We start from the raw sequence: 21,955 nt of genomic DNA, 5'->3' as shown, positions 1-21,955 counted from the left end.
AAATATTCACCTATTGTCAGAGGTGAAACAGCTCTCATGGGTACAGTAAAAACATTGCCTACGAAACACATCATCAAACCTACCATTACCCTTGAATGATTGTACATGGGCATATTTTTTAGAAATATTTCTTTAACAGTACTGAAAATAACAAATATCTCAAGCACTCAAGTTCTTCCATTAAATCAGCTCCTTCCATTAAATCACAGCTGTTCTACAAGCAAAACCTAAATCATCACTGACATACAGTAAGTCATTTCCACAGAAGGGGAATCAATGCTTTAGAAGCACCTCATGAGTCAACGTGACTCCATATGACACCATTCGTACTTCCCAGCGGAGAGCAGACTGGAGTGTGTCGTTGTCAGTGTGAATGAGAAAATGTCTACAGCAAAAAAGCACCAGTGAGCCAAATCCCTGGAAAGTCGGCGCGAGAAACACAATGGGTATAAAGAAGTGACTGAAGGCTGCGGCCCTCTGGCCAACATCTGGGTTTGGTTACTCTGCTGGCCCACAGCGCTGTTCCTAATTTCACAACCTCCCGCTACAGGCCATGTGAAGTTGGTTAGTGTATGTGTGCGTGTTTGTTTGGGTGTATGGGGGTGTGTGTGTGTGTGCATGCGTGTGTGTGTGTGTGTGTGTGTGCATGTGTGTGTGCGTGTGTGTGTGTTTGCACGCACACACAAGTGAGTGAAAGTATGTATGTGTGAGTGTGTGATTTGAAAGTGTTGTGAATCAGCCTCATTTCTGTAAATGTACATACTGCATACTTCTTATGGTCATCTGTGATTTTTGTACCCATGTGTTCCCTGTGTGTGACTCTGGTCTGTATGCAAGCATGCTTTGTTTATCCTTGAATTCAATGAAAACTTGTCTAGAGGCCTTTGCCTATCACCAGGTGTGAAATGTTAATGTTTGTAGAACAGCATGTGTCCAGGCCTCTGAGGAACTTCCCAGGAAAGGGGGTAGTTTTAATTAAAAGACAATAGAAGCTGACCAGACCTGATGAAGGCCTAATCCTCATCCTTCCTTTCTATTGCATATTCAAACTGGGTTGGACCTAGAGGTCACTCCTTCTTTTGTTTGTAACATAAAGTTAGTAGACTGTTTCTGTATAGTCAGAGAAGTCAGAGAATACTGAGAATCTGGTGAAATCCATGATGGGGTGAAACAAAACATGTACTTCTCTCCCTTGAGGGCCACTGGCCCCTCATTGAAAAGAATAAAGCCTGGATCCTGATCTTGTATCGTCCTGATTGAGTCTTAAGAGAAATATGGTAGTAAAAATATACTATCAGTGTGTATGTGCAAGTGAGTGTGTGTACGTGAGAGTTTGTGTGCATGTGTGCGTGTGTTTGCACCCACACACAAGTGAGTGAAAGTGTGTATGTGTGAGTGTGTGCGCAAGTGAGGAAGTGTGTTTGGGTAGGTGTGTGCATATATGTATGTGCAAGTGAGTACAGTAAGTGTGTGTACATGAGAGTTTGTGTGTACGTGCGTGCGTGTGTGTGTGTGCGCGTGGTCTCACTCGGCGCGTCTTCTCCACGTCTCCGCAGGGCAGCCTCTTGACAAAGTCGATGCCCGTCAGCGGAGTGCCCGTGGGGGGCAGCAGGATCGAGGCGTCCATCATCAGGTACTCCACATTCAGAGGTTTACTCTACACACACACACACACACACACACACACACACACACACACACACACACACACACACACACACACACAGAAAAAGAGTTCCAAGTATGCTTATCTGCTTAGTTCCGAGTATGCTTATCTGCTGTGTGTCATTTCACATTGTTATGTAAAGACACACAGAGAAAAGAAAAGCTATGTAACCTCTTATCTAACACTGGGGTAGATGACAAACAAGCTCATTTCCTCAAAAATTGGCGTGTTTCTTTGAACACATAACTCACAGCCATAAAGGAAGTTTAGGTACCAGCATTTTGCTAGAACATACTGCATAAGCCCTAAATGGCCTGGCTGGTCCCATCCTACATTGCAGATCTCATTCACCACCACTCAGCTCCCGGGTCCTTGCATCCTGCAGCTTGGAACTCCGGCATGTTCCACGCATCGGACTCAAGACAGAGAGGCGATCGAGCTTTTGCTGTGGCATCACAGATGCTCCCTCCATCACTAGTTTTAAATCTAGGCTCAAAACACACCTCTTCTCCCTGGCTTTCCCTGTACTGCCCTTTTCTTTAAAAAAAAAAGGAAAAAAAAAAAAAAGTATATATATACTTTATGATTGTTATATCTGTATTCATGTATTGTCTTTTCATTGCACTATGTACGGCACTTTGGTCAGTGTAAACTGTAAAACTGTTTTAAACTGTTTTAAAATGTGCCTTATGAATAAATTTGACTTACTTACTTACTTACTTACTTGCTTGCTTACTTACTACTGTATAAGCTCATCCCTCATAGGACAGAATCAATACAAGACCAGACACTGACAATCAGACATCTGGGAACTCGGTTGAATCCCAGCAGTAATGCAGTAATGGCAGTTGAATCCCAGGCAGTAATGACAAAGATTCTATAGTTAACTGGAAATGAGCTTTTGTGGGCTACTCATAGACTGAGTTCCACGCAACTGGGCTAATGCATGGGAAGCATGTCAGTGTCCGGTGCAGTGACTAACTACTTTGAAAAGAGGAAATCACACTTGGTCAGCTGGAGTGGGGTGAGGTGGGTGAGGTGTGTGTGTGTGAGTGTAAATGTGTGTGTAAAAAAGTGTGTACAGTATGTGTATGTGTGTGTGAGTATATATGTGTGTGTGTGTGTGTGTGTGTGTGTGTGTGTGTGAGTATATGTGTGAGTGTGTATGTGTATACTGTATGTGTGTGTGTGTGTGTGTGTGTGTATATGTGTGTGTGTGAGAATATGTGTGTGTGTGTGTGTGTGTATATACTGTATGTGTGTGTGTGTGTGTGTGTGTTGGGATGCTTACAGTCATGCTTCTGTATTCGTCCTCAAACATGTCGAGGAAGATCTCTTCTCCCTGCAGGGGGAGAGAGGGCAAAGTTGGACACAAAGCAGATGGCTGGCCAGGAGCTTACTGTACAGTGACGCCCAGATGTGTGCGGGTGTGCTGGAACATACACACGCACACACACTGCTAGAGAGGAAATGTGAATGAATGTAGAGCGGATCCCAACCTTTTGGTTAACACAGATGCAGATCTTCCTAATTCATTTCTTCGTGCAACAGCCCACATTATGCATTCACTCCAGCGAGACGAGTGAAATAAATGTTTTTTAAAGCGGTCATCGCCATCATAGGCTATTTAGTACGATATTTACTTCTGTTAGGCCAACAACATGTCGCAATTTCCATTTGTTTTTTATGCGCAGACGTGCATACACATTGAATGGACACTCATACTAATACCCCCTAATTATGCCTCTATATTGATGACATCAAATTAAGAAGTATTTCTAGATCGGGGAAACATTTAGTTTCGTTTTCGTTTGCGGTTCTATGACTCCATTGAATTGTGCTACAAATTAACTGACAGAAGCACTGGGCATAATGTAGCCTAAATTCATGGCTCCATGGACCAGAAATCTTCGCGTCAAGGAGGCTTATACTTTGAGAAACGGTGCAGATCATAGACAGAGAAGGCCTATGCTCTGGGAACAGAAAGCAATTGCTTCCTATCGCATACAGTATGTTTTTTTTTTTGTGGACTGGTTAGGTCCAGCCCACGCTGGGGACCCGTGATTTAATGGACAAAGAGGTAAAACACACACACACACACACACACACACACAGTTGATAGAGACAAAGAAAAGATCTATACACACACTCATTCACTCACTCACTCACAGAGAGCGGATGTGAATGGATATGGAATGTGAAACGGATGACATGGAAACGAAATAAGAGGAGCTGGACCAGTTCCCAGTTCTGGGAAGCTAAACAAGGCAACGGAGAGGAGACCTCCACAGAATTCTGTCCACGGCATAGGAGCAAGAGCTGCTACAATACCACTAAGACCTCATTAATGACCACTCTCACACCTTAAGTTGGAAATATTCTTTCTTCCACTCCCTCTCTCTTTCTCTCTCTTGCTCTTTCTTTCTCTCTCTGTCTCTCTCATTTTCATCTCATGGCTCATTTACTAGAATCTCTCCAGTAAGCGAACCATCAATTAGACTGGAACTCCAACATGAGCCCCAGAGTCCAGGATTGGACTGTGAAAACAATTCATTCTAAGATATTTAGCCCTGAACTAATGGTAAAAACAGCCATTTAAAGATATCCTACCTCTTTATACAATCTAGTACTGCATTCATACTGTGATCATGTAGCAATGAGTAGAATATATTTATAAAGCTTTTTTCTATGTTTTTGTTGTGAATTATACCCTTTAGTAGAGTGGAAACAAAACTATTCATAAAAAATATGTACACTGGTACCAATACCGATGTTGGCCGATATATTAGTGTAATGCATGTTTTTGTTTAACCTGTCTTTCCTGTGCTTATTCTCTATGTTTTATCTTATTTTTGTGCAATGTCTATATGTCTGTATGTCTCCATGTCAGGGCTCCCTTGTAAAAGAGGCTGAAGGTCTCAATGGGCTCTCTAATGGGTTTCACCTGGTTAAAGAAAGGTCAAATAAAATAAAAATAAAATATATCGGTGTATCCCTAAACATTATATTATCAGTGCATGCACAGTGATATAAACTCGATAATAGAATATAACCTACTGTGTTGTAATATTGTGCACTTATTATTATGGACAGTTTAACCAAGAGATCATCACAAAATTATTTATTTGAGATATTATTGCCAGTATTATTGCCTACTTGTATAGTACTGTAATCAGGTATGCACGTCCGTGTCTGCTCACATGACTTAAAGAGTACTGGCCCGATATGCTTTAAATATCTAATCAAGGCAGGAGGTCTCGGCTCTCTTTCATGATCATCTGGATCTGGCTCAGAGGCTGGAATTTGGTTTCACTTTGATTAATGTTGCATGACGGGGCGTGCTTGACTGCTGTCGTTTCCTTTATACTGACACAAGCTCTTCATGCACACTAACGTCACATTTTCAACTAGTTCCTTTCAACTAATGTGTTAGCGATAGACTGTTGTCTGACCAATGAAAGCATTGGAGCTTATTCTGTGGAAACTTTCTTATAGGATTTTGCTGCATCCTTGGAAAAGCAAAAGTCACACATGCAAGCTGTTAATTAGTCTGTGCTCAGCAACAAAAAAATGGCCATGTAAACTCATATGAGACGCTGTTCAAGAGTAATAAATGGATTAAATCGGTTGGGCTTATGATGAGGTCAGCTAGAACTCTTCTCAGAACTAAAATTCCTCAAAAACAATCACAAAGTCAGTTGCCTTATGGGGTCATGTGTCTGGCCAAATGAATGACCCCTTTTGCAGGCAGACAGCCTCTGAATTTGCCGACCTAGATGAAGGAGCTTTCTGAGAAGCTAGGGCCCATTTCCTCTAACTGGAATTTTCAATCTCATACAAAAGGGAGTACAATTCTGGAAACTGACCACAATTCTGAACTAATTCTCTCAGTCAACAAGTAGCCATGATTATGTACAGAGGTTGCATTAGTATCTAGTCAAAACATGACCAAATGGTCTATTAAAAGCAAAAATGCATAATTTCTGTCATTTTCTACAAAAGGTCATCAGTCATGCTGTTTAATATGGTTGGTCATGGCTAAATAAAGCATGAGCTAATTGTTTATGAGTTCAAAGTTCATGATCTACAAAAGGTAATATACCTTTTCAGATTTAAACCACTTTAAATGCACAGCTCCCATCATTATGCCCTGATGGGCAGTTTCTTTGACATCAGCCTGCATGAGTAAGATTTTAACTTCAATTTTAACTTGATGCATCTGCCTGCCCAATAAAAAGTGGCCAGTTTTTTGTTTGCTAGTAATCTTGATTCAAAAGAAAGACAGAGTGAGGAAGAGAAAGAGCAATAAAGAGAAAGAGTGAGGAAGAGAAAGAGTGAAAAAGAAAGAGAGCAAAAAGAGAGACATTGGAGACAACACTTGTGCAATTTTTGGAAACCCGTTGAATTTCAAGAAAAGCATTGGGAGTAGCTCAGATCTGGTCATAACAGGCTCCTCAGGGACTTTCCGAATCCAGCTTATGAGCCAACTCAACATTTTTTTTTTTTAATTTGGCCATAAAACCATAAAACCAGACAATATGAATTAAGATGGGAAGGGGGGGGGGGGGGTGTGTGTGTGTGTGAAGAAGCTCAGACTTTTTAAAGCAACAGCTTTTAAATCACAGCAGAACTGTAAAAGGAGTGAAATGTTTGTGCCAACCGTTTATCTATTTATTCTATTTTTTACTTGCCTTGTAAAATCTGCGAAGGAGATGCAGGCTCTCCTCCCTTGCTCCCTAGAAAATATATATATATAGAGAGAGAGAGAGAGAGAGAGAGAGAGAGAGAGAGAGAGAGAGAGAGAGAGAGAGAGGAGAGGGAGAGGGAGAGGGAGAGGGAGAGGGAGAGAGAAAGAGAGAGAGGCCATGAGCACAAAAGACAGCAGCGTACTGTACACACCGGCTAGACACTCACACACATGATGCAGCCTTAAAGACTAACAAGGAAGCACAAAGGCATTTAAGAGAAGCTTGGACGGGGAAAATCCCGTTGTACACAAGACGATAGAAGCCAATTGCTCGTAGTCGTAAGTGACTTCAGGGAAACAATGGGAGAAGAACAGGAACAGGACTGTTTGCATTTGACACAAAACTTACTGTATGAGAAAAGGGAGGGAGTATGGACACACACACACACACACACACCTCACCTCAAGGCAGGCCAAATGGACATCCTTGATGATACACTGACTTCCAGACAACACAGACTGTTTCAAGAGCAAACAGCCTAGCTCCAGAGTGGCCAACCGGATCTTTCCATCTGCCGAAACACACACGCACGCACGCGCACACACACACACACACACACACACACACACACAATCAGTTATGATTCACAAAGCCATTCTTCAAACTTCTCTGGTAGACAAAGACTATTATCATATTGCATATAAACTCTCCCAATGTTTTGTGGTGTGCTGTTATTGTCAGTTTGCAAGTCTGTATGTGTGCGAGAATAAAACTGCCTAAGGTCACCATGAAACTTTGTCATCACGAGCCAGAATTTTGTTTCACTGTTTCTTCCACTGTAAAACACAGCATCAAGATTTGACGGAGGTCTGCACTCTCCAAGTGCCCTTCTAGTTGCAGAGAGTATTTTCCTCCATGCTCTGTTTGCCTGCGTCACTCCACTCCATTTTAAACGTGTTAGTGGTTCATTCTGTACTCCTACAATCTCATTTATCACATCACTAAAATGATGTAAGATTTAAACACTTTAATCATACACTGTCCCGAGGCCACTTCTGGAGTTTAGAGGACAAGGGAGAGAACTATACCAGAAAACCTGGGCCATGTGAATCTCACGCCACACCTGGATGTGACTGAAATGCAATAAGATTATCGTGTCCAACAGGTAAGCTATATACTGATATGTAAGATTGTGGCCACAGTTTCAGTTTCAAAATGACGAGAGGCAAAACACGTTTTCGTTGAAGCCAGTACAGTGTTTGTTTATAAGCAAACAGCGAGTCTGCACATGCACAAACAGTTAATCGTGGATTGGTACAGTAAATTGGTGGATAGATTGGGTGCTTAGTGAATCACTATGCACCCAAACAGGAAAACATCAAACTTTAAAAGCATCATTGAAGAAGAATTACTCTCAGGGTCCCCCTTCAGTTGAGAAGCGCAATTTTCTGTTACCACTGTACAGCAACCACTGTGAATGTGTGACTCTGTAACTATAAACATAACTCTGGGACGACATATAGTAGGGGGGATTATCAACAAAAAAGGGTCTAATCGTTACGCGGTTGATAGAAGCACCAAAATTGGTACAGACACTTTATGATGCATCTCATCATTTCAGAAGGGGTGCCCAAAATGTCTGGTTCATTAAGGTAATTTTTTAAGGGAAAAAGATGGCCACCTAAAACGACCCAAGGATAACAAAGTCCTTTTAGGCAAGTCCCTCCACTCGGCGGCCATATGACAACGCTTTTTGGGCACTCGTCGGGCATCCATTTCGGCAGAAATGCGCATGTACAAGGCTTCACGACACCAATCTTGCTCCAGCGGCGAGATCACAACACATGATTGGCACGATGTCTTCACAACACACCATATGATTGGCTCAATGTATTCACGTGTCGACGTTTTGCCGAGGAAGGGGTGTGATGTGTAGACAACGTCCATATTGGCGTTACAAACTAGCCCCATGCATTTCTATGGAGGATTTTTTGAGTGCTGTGTCTCCTCATTAGAAAGTCTCTGAGGATCTTTCTCTTCTGCTACTTTATATAGAAGGGAATGCATGGACGGCAGTCTGTAGAAAGAGACCTCCAAATTCCTGCAAATATCAGAAGATTCAAATGGAATGCTGCCACTCAATTCATCTTTTTGCCACTCAGGGAATAACCATGGTGACTTAAGCTGTGAAGTGTGCATAGTGCATATCTTCAGAACTTGTTGTCATGGAAGTAAATGACACATTCACGATCAGACACTTGTTGTGGTTGACAGTAATCTCAGAGACGGTTCATCAAGTATTCTAAAGGATCTTTGTTAATCTTTTTGCAAGCACTTAAATCAGAATAAGAATAGTATGGCTAATTAGCATGCTAGCTGTCGAAGCCATTAGGCATAACATTAGCTATCCAACCGGCTAGTGCTGCCGACTACTTTAATTACTTGGCTTACGAACATAAACTGAGGGATCGTCAATTTTTTTTACGATCAGACATTTATTGTCATCTTTTGTAGGCTTACTCTGTGCATACCGCTTACTGCCTACCTCCACCTATGAGCCTACAAGTGGTGGGAGGGGTTCAGTGTTCCTACCCGCTACAACAACTTGTGTAGTCTATACTGCAAGCGATGCAACCCACTCAGAGTGTGACAGAAGTGCTGTTTGCCTTATTAAGAGTTTAGATGCCATCAACATGATTTTGGAAACATTATTTTAAGGTAAAAATCTCTTAAAGGAACCATATGTAAGATTGTGGCCAAAACTGGTACTGCAATCACTTTCAAATTACTGTATAGCGGTATATCCCCTCCCCCTCACCCCTTACTTGAGGTTGCCAACCCAGATGCCGAAACACTACTGACTTCGTTAGTACTGTAGATAAGAGAAGGGTGGCGCATCAGGCCAAAACACAACATGACATGACAAAACACAACATCAACATCAGCTGAGGGCTGCAACTTCACTTTTCAAATGATAATATCCTGGCCGGACTACTGTTGTCAGTGATAAGTATTTGAAATGAACATGATTTCTTAATGTCTAGTGACATATCAGGGCAATTTTATGATTAATTGAAATACATTTCTTACATTCGGTTCCTTTAAGTAGCGCTTTAACATCTCCCCTAAAATCATGCCACTGGATGGCAAACTGATTTCTGTTGACTGGATTCACATAAACTCCTAACCGGAGGTGCGTTCAAATTCGCAAACGTATAGGCGGACATTTGCAAGTTTTCAAGTTTGCATTTGAGTTTTCTGCTTGCCTCTGCGAATGTTTGCAAACAGTTTGAGGAGCTAGTTCTACACAAACATACAATGGAGCAGGGGGGTATTCCAAGTACGTGGTTTAGTGACAAACCTGGGTAAGTTAACTCAAAGTAAGTGGTAAACCTCCTACAACAAGAGACCTATGGCATTGTTTTGTAAGGAGAATGAAGCCATACATCTCTTCTATTAGGAGGTTTACCCCTTACTCTGAGTTAACTTACCCAGGTTTGTCACTAAACCACGTACTTGAAATACCCCCCTGGACATGAGCTGGATGAAGTGTTACCGTTACAATGGATTGTTTACACCAAATCGTTTAAATTTAACTGTTCAGAGAAAACATATCCGCCATCAAAACTTGCCACTGTTTAACAAGTTTGAACACACCTTCGGTTTCACCAGATGCACTCGCTCTGTGAAGAGTCTGGGTACTCTCCATTGGCAAATTTTTCTAAGCGCTGCATCATAATGGGCATAGACTTTGCATTAACTTTGAAATAAGACTGAGTTTTCTAGCATCATGACAACATTGTTCCAATACCAAATATTAATAAATACATTAATTGCCATTTATTTATTTAGCTGACTTTGCGATTTAGAAAATGAGGAATAACACTTAAGCTACATTGCACATGGACACCTTTGGTAACAATAAATACACACAAACAATAAATAGTAGTGTCTCATAAGGATCCTCTTTATGTTGCACAGCACTTGAAATGACATTTTGATTCTGTTAGGAGGCACAAACACAGTCTAAATTATGTCCCCATAGCAAAGCTTTGTAGCTGCCTGGCTGCACTAGCCACTAGCAGGATAACTCAAGTTAGGTAGCATCTATTTTTTCCCCATTTTTTTCCTACCGGCAGTACCCTGTGACCTCAAATACAGAGCTCTCTAAGTTGTTACCGGCCAGAGTTCTCCTTTAAGACTTTTTGTGGTCCCCCGCGCGGAAACCCTGGGCTGGGAAGACCAGCAGTTCGGTCTTGGAGAGGTTTAGTTGGAGGTAATGTTTCTTTATCGATGTGGATATGTCAGAGAGACAATCCGAGATCCATGCTTTGGCATCATCTGCGTAGCAACATGAGAAACCACGAGGGCAATAATCTGGCACAGCTGTGTCCATTACAACACACTAAGAAAAGAGCCCTGCTTTATTTCCTGGATGTGCATGTGGCTTTTTTTCACTGAAAACGATTATTTCTGAAAACTTTGGCCAAAGTTGACATGTGGGAAAACTCCGTGTTTCACTTTCATCAAGGGAAAACAGCGTGTTTACATTGTGACGTTGTTCCCACATTTGTTTGAAATCTCCGATTGGCCACCTGTTTGCTCGAGGGGTTTGCGACACCCTTCCCTAGCTGTTTATAGCATGATTGCAGCATCAGTGTTCAACAGAATTATTTTTAAAAACGAAGGAGGGGAAATATCCATTTTTCCGAATAGCCTACCCTGCTACGTATTTCGTTGTCTTAGATTTCGCTATCGGGTGTTGTAGGAGATATTGAAAGCACAATAACTTTCACAAAAGACCAGAAAACAATGTTAAAGCATTTGTGGAAAAGAAGGATGGTTCGTGTGTTCTTCCTACAGCTCACGGTAAGCTATTTCGTTGCTCTGATTGGTTAGGTCTATCCAACTGAGTGCAAAGGCATCCCCCCCCCTTGTATCGGTTGAAACACGCCCCATAATTACATCCCAATGGAGCAATATCAGACTCATATTCTAACTAGAATCTGAGTATGACGCGTTAGGCTAGAATCATATAAAAATCATATGAATATTATCTTATACTACAAAACATGCTATGCTCCACTGAGTGTGTGAAATACAAAGTATAGCTGGTCATCTCTGGACACAGTACACTACTTCATCAAATATCTACTATAAATTTGCGTGTGAGTGAGTGTGAGTGTGAATGTGTGCGAGTGAGTGAGTGTACCTGGTTGAGCTGCCTGATTCATGACCCGTATGAGCCTCTCCACTAGGACCTGGCTGTAGGAGGTCCGGTCTTGGTCAGGCGCTGGGAGCTGGATCTTCTCCAGCAGGGCAGGATTGATACCTGAGAACATACACACACACACACCCACACACATGGATAAGCATAAACTTATTTAAGGACACACACACACACACACACACACACACACACAGATGAATGAGCATAAACTTATTTACGGACACACACACACAGAATGGTGCACATAATAAGAAGGGTATGCAAACTCAAGTCCAGACAGACACATCAGTGTTTCCCATACATTGACTTATTTGTGGCGGCCCACCACAATATCAGCACTGACCACCACACAATGATTTTTCATGTTGTACTATTTAAATTAGATGGAATTCATTCATTGCAGAGCTATGTGGACCTTTGCACAGCCACTCCTTGTCTCTCTGTCTCTCAACAAACCTACCTGTATGTTTAAAGAAAACATTAACAATACTGCAATTGTTGACATAAAAGTCAACTGGCTAAATTGTGCTTAAATCTGCATCATAACCAGTCTGTGCTAATTTGTTAAAAACTGTTGCATTCTGCAAACCTACCACCACAAATAGAATTCAATTCTGTCGGTCAGGGACTTGAATGACTTTTAGGTTGTGAGTATATCAGGTCACAGCTAATGCAGCTCAGTGATAAAAGATGTGTAAAAGACAAAGTGATCACAGCTACTTGTGGATGATGTGGCATGGTTCTGCCATTAAATATTCCTTAGAAAAATAACAGGGCTTCAATGGGACAAGAACTTACTCTAATGTTCATGGAATGTTGAACACACACACACACACACACACACACGCACACACGCACACGCGCACACGCGCAGATACAGACACAAACACACACACACACACACACACACTAAGGGTGTCACGATTTCGATTTTATATCGAAATCGTTCGAAATTACATCTCAATCTCGAACATCGAATTTAAAAGTAGAATCGACGATGCAGCCACACCCCCAATGTCACATCCAGCATGTATGCCAAGACGCACAAACGCACGTGCTGAACTGCAGCGTCAACACTCCTCTAATTTTAGGCTGCAGCCAGTTAAAATATACACATCAACCTACCGAAATCAAAGCCCCTCTTGCTACTTTGAAATCACCGGTGTGGAAGTACTCGTTCATTCACGTCAATTAAAACTAACTTACCCTACTCAACTAAGCAAGTGAAAAGATGATCTAGTTACAGTCCAAAGTTACTTTAAGGATTAAAATGCACATTGATAAGTATCCATGAATACTAACCTTGGGTCTCTTCGAAGTGTGCTGAAACGATCAAATTATAATTCTGTGTTGTTTCATTTCACTATGTTCACGTCTCTGTTTTAGCCTAATGTTGGTTCTGTTTACATTACAACCTCGCGGTTGGAACGGTTTCAAAATAAAAAGCGGTTTCAAAATAAAAGCCCCCCGAAACAGAAAAGGCCAAAAAGAGTAAGTAACATATAAGGAATGCATGAATAGTAATGTTGAAAACAATATCGAAAATCGAATCGAATCGTGACTTTAAAATCGAAAATTGCATCGAATCAAGGATTTGGAGAATCGTGACACCCCTAACACACACACACGCGCAGACACACACACTAAAACGTTTGCCTTGGGTGAACTTTCCACTCCCACTGGTCAAGTTTCATGCAGTGCTGTTTGAGCCTACGGGGGTTACTTTCACTTTCAAGATGAGTGTGTGTGCACGCACACACACACACACACACACACACACACACACACACACACACAATGGGGTTAATAATAAAACCAGTAAGCCATGTCCTGAGTCGCTAATGCACACATGCACACACACCACAAACACACGCACCACAAACAATGTGAAAAAACATGCAATTACAGTAACTGCCTTATCAGTTGTGTGTACTGTAAACTATGCATGTCACCATTCTTGCTATCTTTAGATGTGTGCTCTCTGTGTGTGCTTGTGTGCTCGTCTGCATTTCTGTGTCTGTAAGTGACAAAAGGTGGGTGACAGAGCGAAAGAGAAGAAGAAAAAGAGATTGAAAGAGAATGAAAGAGAATGAAAGAGAATGGAGGAGACTGAACAATGAGTGTTTGTGTGGATGCTTGAACCGGTCTTTCTCTTGGGTGCCATGCCTCATTGTCTTTCTGTACTTTTATGACCATGTTTTGTGCATCAGCCATATCATTACCTGTCTGCACATGTGCACGTTTGTGCTTGCATGCATGTGTGTGTGTGTGTGTGTGTGTGTGTGTGTGTGTGTGTGTGTGTGTGTGTGCGCGAGTGATGTAATGACCATGAAGTCATATACCTTTGCTGTGCGACATGGCATACAGCAGGCAGAGCACAAAGAGGGCATGGTAGTCATCTTCGGTGCAGTCGAGTGCGTTGTACACCATGTCCAGGAACGGTCTGGAAGGGAGGGACGAAAACAAATACTTCAAGCAGGTCACAGTCTTCCACAGCTCACACACGCACACAAACACACACACACAGCCTGAGGAAATGGCTGTCACTCACCAGAGACTGAACACTGTAAATACATTGCTGGGTGAGACATTTTGTGAGTGTTCATGCACATGTGAGGGAACATGAGAACATGTGAAAGAAACTCAGGCATCAGTGGACATGCACTTAAAAGGATGTATGTTGGTGAGGGAGTGCACTGTGTGTGTGTGTGTGTGTGTGTGTGTGTGATTCTGTGTGTGTGTGTGTGTGTGTGTGTGTGTGTGTGTGTGTGTGTGTGTGTGTGTGTGATTCTGTGTGTGTGTGTGTGTGTGTGTGTGTATGTGCTTTCATATCATACTTAACACATAATACACATTTACCGGCACCCCAGTTAAAAATGAAAAGAGGTATAAGAAATATATAATATTGGCATTTTATCCTAGGTTCCCAATTAAAACATTGAGGGAAAAATCCAATCTTGGGGGGAAGCAAATTTATTTTGAAAAGAAATCAAATTCTTCTAATAAATAAATATTTCTTATAATAATAAACACACTTGACTTGGGCAGATCCCAAATGTTTTATGGCGCCAGTAGGTCGTATTGTATTTTCCAGTGAGTACACAGAAAGCACTAGAGCTTACTGATAAAGAAAGTGAAAGAGAGTAGAAGACTAAGGGGAAAAGGTGGCGTAAGGAGAGCAAGGGATAGAGTGTGTGTGAGAAAGAAAGAAAGAAAGAAAGAAAGAAAGAAAGAAAGAGAGAGAGAGAGAGAGAGAGAGAGAAGCAGGAAGATAGATAGACTAAGTGTATATTCTTGTAATCGCTATGAGCCCGGTTATGCAGCCTCAATTTACCGGTACCACCGGAGGAGTAAAGAGAATGTCACTTTCGGCTGGTTTCTGACCTCAGCACTCAGCTGTTCTACTGTGGAATCCAACCCAGACCTAAACCGTGGAAAGGGCAGGGCATTCCATTGAACTAGACCAGTTGTTTTGAAGTTGGACTACATCTCTCTCCCCCTCGTCCTCCACTTCTCCTGTGTCTTGTATTCAACTTTTTCTTTTGGCTTCCCTTTTATTTACATTTTGGATTTTGATTTCCTCCTTTATTGTTCTTTTCCAGAAGGTGGTGAAAGGAAAGCATGCTTAGTTTACAGGAACATGCCAGGGTTGGAAACTTGTGGTCCTTGTTATTATACTGATAACATTATTAGAATTCAAAATAAGCAGTTATGAAAAAGGAGTTCCTAGACATATACTGGAGGCATAATGTCAACAAAGTTATAGGGTCCAAAAATATTTATACTATGGAGGAATGTCTAGTATAGACTGTATATCCGGCCTGCCAAATAGCTACAGATCAGTGCCAAGGCTGAATGATAACAGGCTGAGAACGCTACTCCAAATGTGTCTGTGCCATGCTATGTGTGTGCGTGCATGAGAGCCACTGTCTGTGTGTGTGTACTGTACCTCTGTGTGTGTGTGTGTGTATGTACCTCTGTGTGTGTGTGTGTGTGTGTGTATGTACCTCTGTGTGTGTGTGTGTGTGTGTGTGTGTATGTACCTCTGTGTGTGTGTGTGTGTGTGTGTGTGTGTGTGTGTGTGTGTGTGTGTGTGTGTGTGTGTGTGTGTGTGTGTGTGTGTGTATACCTGCTCTGCTGGCCCTCTGCGCGGGCAGCGCTCTTCTCCTCATCTGTGATGTTCTGTTCCGTCAGTGTGGACACGTCAGAGATCTTACACTTCTCCATCACCACCATCTCAATCTCTGCACACACACAAACACGCACACACACACACATTCACACGCGTGCGCACGCACACACGCAAGTGCACAAACGCATACAGAAGACAGTGTTGGGTAAAATACAGCATTGCTTAAGAGCTATCAATATCTCATTCACCATGACAGTTTCTTACAAGACGCTCAAGGACAGTTTTGCAGCACAAACTACTGTTTACAGTGCACAGAAACAGAGTCATACTGAGCTTAGGCATCATGCCTGAACCCTTACTAACATTTAGGTTCTCAGGTTTGCTGCTGAAATGCATGCCAATGCCAGCAAGGAAGCCTACAGCAGTTTATTCCTCTTTATTTGAAATGAGTCAGTGAAGTCAAGTGAAACATCACATGACAAACACGCATAAAGCATGCAGACACACATGGTTGTTTAGTTTAAGAATCAGCATGGCAATTGAATAATTGGTTCTTCTGTTAGTCACAAGTCGAGTTTTCACTTCTCCCAAACACAATCCCAAACACAAACCAAAACTTAACCCCAGATTGCACTCTGCCTGTGATTCACGCCCAGATCTGGCTCAGAACCACCCCAGTTCTGGTCCAGAGACGGGAGAAAAACCCATGCAGCAGCCATCTGAGACTTCAATAACAACACTTACAGTGACAATAATAACTTGACGTGCAGAAAACGCCCACGTTGACCTTTAACCATGCGCTCCAGCAAAGCTCAAAGCATGACGGCTCAGTTGGCAGGCATAACACAGGCGGGAGGCGGATGGATGGATGGATGGAGGGAGGGAGGGAGGAGGTGGAGAGGGGGATGAGAAAGACTGGGAGAGGGGTGAAACAGATGGATCTTGGCCAAACCCAACCTGTGCAGATCCATAAAGACGCCCACAACCAGCTGCTGCGTGCTCTAATCCCCAAACTCAGGGCTCAAAGCACAAAAAAAAGTTCTGTGCATAAAGCGGTCAAAAATTTTCAAAGCTGTTAAATTTGATTATCTATTTTCAATTTTTAATCGGCATGGTCTATACCTCAGATGGAGCACAGTAGCTGAGAACTTAAATCCATGCAAAATTGATGCTTCCTCATCAGCCTGATGCCAGTCTGTCAAGCTTTGGATGGGGAATGGCTGCATCAGAGAAAAGTCCAGCTGGAAGTAGTTCATTTGGCCTACTGAAAGGATTTTAAATGGATTCTAAGTAACTGACCTACAATTGCCAGGTTGATGTGTGTGTGAGTGTGTGTGTGTGTGTGTAAATGCCTGCACACTTCTGTTCCACAAAAGAAAAGAAAAAATCTTTTCAAGATGTGCTAGATATTTCTAGATGTTTTTATTCCTCAAGAGACACAGTAAAACAGACTCCTCATGGACCATAAAAACGGGAAAAAACAAACCTTGGAAGTACTGTGTAGATACAGAAGTTGTATTGTGTTACACCCTAGTGGTGCTCCCGGAGATCTGTGCTCTGGGATGTGGAGATCGGGCAGGCCAGGCTCTACTCTGAGCTCCATGCTCCCACAGAGTTCCGATCACTCCTACCTGAAGCAGTATTGTGGTTCTGGTGCATTCCCACTAATATTGGCCAACCATTTTCGTTTTCTGGAGAACCTTAAAGGTACTCTAAGCGATGCCAATCATTACTGTAGGCAAATTATTATGATCATCTATTCCAATTACAGGATGTGGTTATGTGGTTGTCCAGCAACATTGTTCATGAAGTTACACCACGCATCATCACCCTGAGGTGAGTTAGTCATCGGGCGGCGCTGGCAATGGAACTAAGGTTTGACATGCAGTTTCCTATAAAGGCTCCCATTGTTATTTGTTATCTGGGTAGTTGTGACTTTGGGACCCCAGTGGGCTTGTCAGCACTATACAGTGGCTGACGGAAAACTGCATTTGCATCTCTACATCTGACATAGGCAAGTGGCTGATAAAAGAAAGTGGGTAATTTGGGAAAAAAAAAAAAGTGTTGTGTCATCTAAATTTGGCATCATGGTTCATTTGCTTGAAATTACTTCTGTTTGGTACGTTATGCACTTGTTTATTTAAAGGGTTATTACATGACCCTTTTCATAATTCATCATAATCCATTTTTTATAGCTTTTGGCTTCCTGAATTATGATAAGATAATCATGATAGTTTCATGACCATTCAGGCGCTTCAACAAGTCCATTTTCATCTACAGTATTTAACCATCAAAAAACAAAATCTATTTAATCTATCATGACATCCTTTTTTTACATTTGTTTTGCTCCTTAGATTTTAGTGGTAGAGCAAGTTGCTACCAACAAGGTGACGACCCACGATGTGTGAAATCACCCAGGCATCACCCAGTAATCCATTAGTCTATCATCATATTACAGTTCCTGTAACAGTACCTCTACTTAAGAGCTTGACAATCGATTCGGCAACATTTTTTCCCCGCGTTGCTGTCAGCTATGTGTACTTTTAGAAGCGAACAAAAAAAATCTTGTCTAAGTCCTCTCATTATTAGAATACATTTTTCTGATTTGTACACTGATGTTATACAGTATTGTTAATGTTATAGGTTGTTTTTAACGGACAATTAGGTGACAATGCATCTTAGATGGGTGCTGTGGAGTAACACTAAAGGATATGTAAAGGTTAAAGCAACACCAAAGCACTTTTCCCTCTATCGCACGCACGCCATTTGTTTATCCAGCACCGGCTTTGAAAATAACGATGTCCACAGACAAGGTAGAGTATGTTGCATGGTTTTATGAAAGTATGATGTATTGCGACATCAGAAGCAAGTCAAATGTGTAGTTTCTTATGTCTCATTCCATCGAACTACAGATCCGCTACCCGATCTGGCAAACTTACATAGTTCGGTTATAGCCGATGGAGGGTCACGAAGCGAATGCAGAATTGCCGTTCACCCTGTTACGAGTTGATGAACCACTGAAACGATTTTGGAAACATTATTTTAAGGTACAAAAACTCTTTGGTGTTGCTTTAAGTGAAAGGTGACTGATATTAAGCAGACGCTTGTAAATGTGAAGAAAAGAAGTTAGTGCGTAGTTTTTGATTTCTATTGTTTTTAAGAACATGTGTGAGTGTACAGCCAGTTTGGGGAGTGGAGCGCTGGTGCGGCCGCCTTTTTAGGAGTGGATCTGAACTAGGGCTTACCCCCTCTGCATTAATCAGCTCCGTGAAAGAAACAGCAATTTTTACTTTCACTCTTGTTCTGTGTAGTGCTTCATTCTTGTTCTCTTGTTTTAACTATCTTTTATGAAAATTTTCAATTTTCATTTTTTTTTTATCCCCTACACTGTTGCTTTTTGTAATAAACATTCATAATTGCATGTGACAGAGCAAACAGTCCTTTGTCAATGTCCCTTTGTAAATGTTAGGACACTGCCATCACAGGTCACCAGATTGGAAAATCCCCAAAACATTCTTTGGCAGTTTATTTGGTAAAAGCTCTTGTTCTAAGGAAACCATGACATTGTTGGCTCTTACTGGGATCTGGAAAACAGGATATGGCAAGCGCCTTTTCCTGAGATTTAGGATTTAGCTTTACTCGAAACTAGCTGGTGCCAGCCGCTGCCTCTCATTTCCTTCATGGACCTGACCGTTGCTGATGAGGGCCACCTCACCTCTACAAACACACCCCCCCCCCCCCTCCCCACAGACACCACCTCCAAAACCCCTGCCCTCAGGAGGGAGGGGGGGTTCCTCTGGGGTGGTGCCGTGTCCCCCACTGCCCCACCATCCCGTGCCTCCACTCACCTTCCGTGTCCCCAATCGTCCTGCTGCCCTTTGAACTAGCCTCTGTACCTTTAGCCTTTTCCTCGGCAGGGCCTTCCTCCGCCCCTCCACCGCGCTCCTCTTCCTCTTCCTCACCAACGTTCTTGTAGTTGGGCCTTTTTTGCGTTCGCTTGCGCCCCTTTTGCCGGCTCATCTCCAGGGAGCGCTCCAGGCTCTCAGACGGCTTGGCGAAGCGCCGCACAGCCGGGTTAGCCTGCAACACACACATACACGCATGCACGCATGCACACATTACATGGAGCAAAATACCAACTATTGTACTCATCCACACATTAGTGAATTTCTTTGGGGACTGTATTGAGAGAGGTTCTGATTGTTCCATGTAATTCAGCCCAAAGCCATTCAGGAGATCTGAATGTCATCTCTGAATGGCCCAATCGTTTTACCGCCATTTACGACGATCTCAAGCACAAATGGATGCCAACTCCATGAAAAGAGCTTTTTCACATCTTTCAGTGTTATGAAAGGATCCTGAGAAAGACTGGCTTTCAGAAAGGTTCTGAGAAAGAGTAATTCATAATTAATAAATTATGAATTAATTGTTAACTTAGTAATTAATAAAAAATATGCATCCTGTTGCTGATAAAAATGCAAGAACACATTCACAGGGTGCGGACATGGAGAAATACTAAACATCTATTTTATTTTATTTTTTTTTAAAAAAAACATCTGTGAATTCTTCTTAGGAAATACACAAAACCACTTCACTTCTCAGAAACCCCTTTCTCAGTTCTGTGTAAACATCTGCCAGTATGCCTGTTCGCAGCAAGTGCAGGCAAAAAATGATAAGTCCCGTGGCTGCAGCACAGCCTGTTTGCCTTCCATGTGTGCTAGCTATGCCTTGTCTTGCACCACTCATCGAATGATCACATATTTGCATTTGAAAACTGCTTTTAATAATCCTCTTGTTTTTAAGTTAGCCACTTCAGTGTCAGTAAGAGAAATTCAACCATCACTGAGATCAGAACAGATGTTTGATCTTCAGCCACTTCAAGGCATTCACCTTGTTTAGTAGATATCAGCTCATGTCCTAGCTTAAACTTCCAGAAAGAGTGTGCTGAAAAATCACACTCACACGCAGACCCACACACACACACACACACACACACACACACACACACACACAGATTACAATCAACCCAAATTTGAACTTGTGTCAAATCATTAAGTAGCAAAATAGATGACACGCACAAGAGCACCCTTGGTTTGGTTGAGACATTTTCAAAAATGAAAGCGCCCTCAATACGTGTGCAAATAACCAATTTAACCAACCAGTTCGGGGAACAGTCATTGTGTAACCCTAACACTGACTTCCTTGCAATCAAGCAACGCTAGTAATCCCAATCACAGGTCATCGTGACTGTGACACCCTTAGCAGAAGCCTGCAGCTTACATGTGAGAAAAGGAGCAGCTGCTAGCTAGCATGGTGAGCAGCACACTGCCAGCAAACAGTCTACTGTGGCCGGCCTCTTGTTTCAGAAGCTGAAGACGGCTCTCCGGTAAAACAGAGGTAAAGAGGACAGGTGTTGGCATGTCACAAAAGAGAAACGTGACCAGACCAAAGCGGTTTCAGAAGTATGTGTTCTTACTTACCAAAAGGCATGAAACGTTTTTTTTTTTTTTTCTGGGTACTCATGACTAGGTTGTTGTCAAGGTCATGAGATTGTGCAGAAACTGCCTGCATGAAACAGGGACACACGTCATGACCCGAGAGGGGGCCACAGTGTAGTCAAAGGGCTGGGTGAAGCACTCACGGTTCCTCAGAAACCAATCAACTTTCTCATGAGTCATGAAAGTGCATTTTATAGGGTTTGCAGGTTGAACTGAGAGGGAGACATGAGCAGATTTGGAACAGGGCAAATCTGTGAACAGGTGCTGTGTCTGTGGGTGTATTGAGTGACAAATTCACCATCAAACCTCATGCAGATGAACTGACTCGTCATGTCATTCATTGAGGCTTGGGCCCAGGGCCATTACAAGCAATAGAGAGTGTGAAGAGTGCTTTGCTTGGACACAGAAATGCCCAATATGCACATCAGAAAATTACAATTGTGACGCTCCAGAGGCAGTTGCTTGCAGTATGCTGTTTAGAAACATAAAATAAGGATACACTTGGGGATAAAAACGAAGAAACATCAAAGTTTCACGCTCTGCGTAAATAAATCAGAAATGTGTCATGTTTCGTCTCTCACTTTTTGGCTTTATCTGATGGAAATGTGGAGGCTCTAGCAAGTGAAACCAGCGATATTCTCCAAGAATACGTGGGGCAAGTCAAGACAATGCCTTGGCACACGCCACAATAAGTCGTTCCTAAGCATGAGTTGCCTCATGTCAAATGGAAGCGCGGAAACA

At 42.3% G+C, this 21,955-nt stretch overlaps 1 protein-coding gene across 1 annotated transcript in view; it reads right to left on the bottom strand.

The window, feature by feature from the left end:
- Positions 1–21,955, bottom strand: part of clec16a (C-type lectin domain containing 16A) — a 77,460-nt gene that overhangs the window by 41,445 nt on the left and 14,060 nt on the right. The window contains 8 exon segments of the mRNA XM_042087256.1: positions 1,529–1,657; positions 2,958–3,008; positions 6,358–6,402; positions 6,816–6,925; positions 11,567–11,686; positions 13,927–14,027; positions 15,714–15,828; positions 19,565–19,796. Coding sequence (XP_041943190.1) covers positions 1,529–1,657; positions 2,958–3,008; positions 6,358–6,402; positions 6,816–6,925; positions 11,567–11,686; positions 13,927–14,027; positions 15,714–15,828; positions 19,565–19,796 — 903 coding nt within the window.

This window comes from Alosa sapidissima, chromosome 3, assembly GCF_018492685.1.
Source record: "Alosa sapidissima isolate fAloSap1 chromosome 3, fAloSap1.pri, whole genome shotgun sequence".
Taxonomy (NCBI): domain Eukaryota; kingdom Metazoa; phylum Chordata; class Actinopteri; order Clupeiformes; family Clupeidae; genus Alosa; species Alosa sapidissima.
Note: the sequence above shows the minus strand (reverse complement) of the source record. Positions and strands in the feature narration are given on the sequence as shown.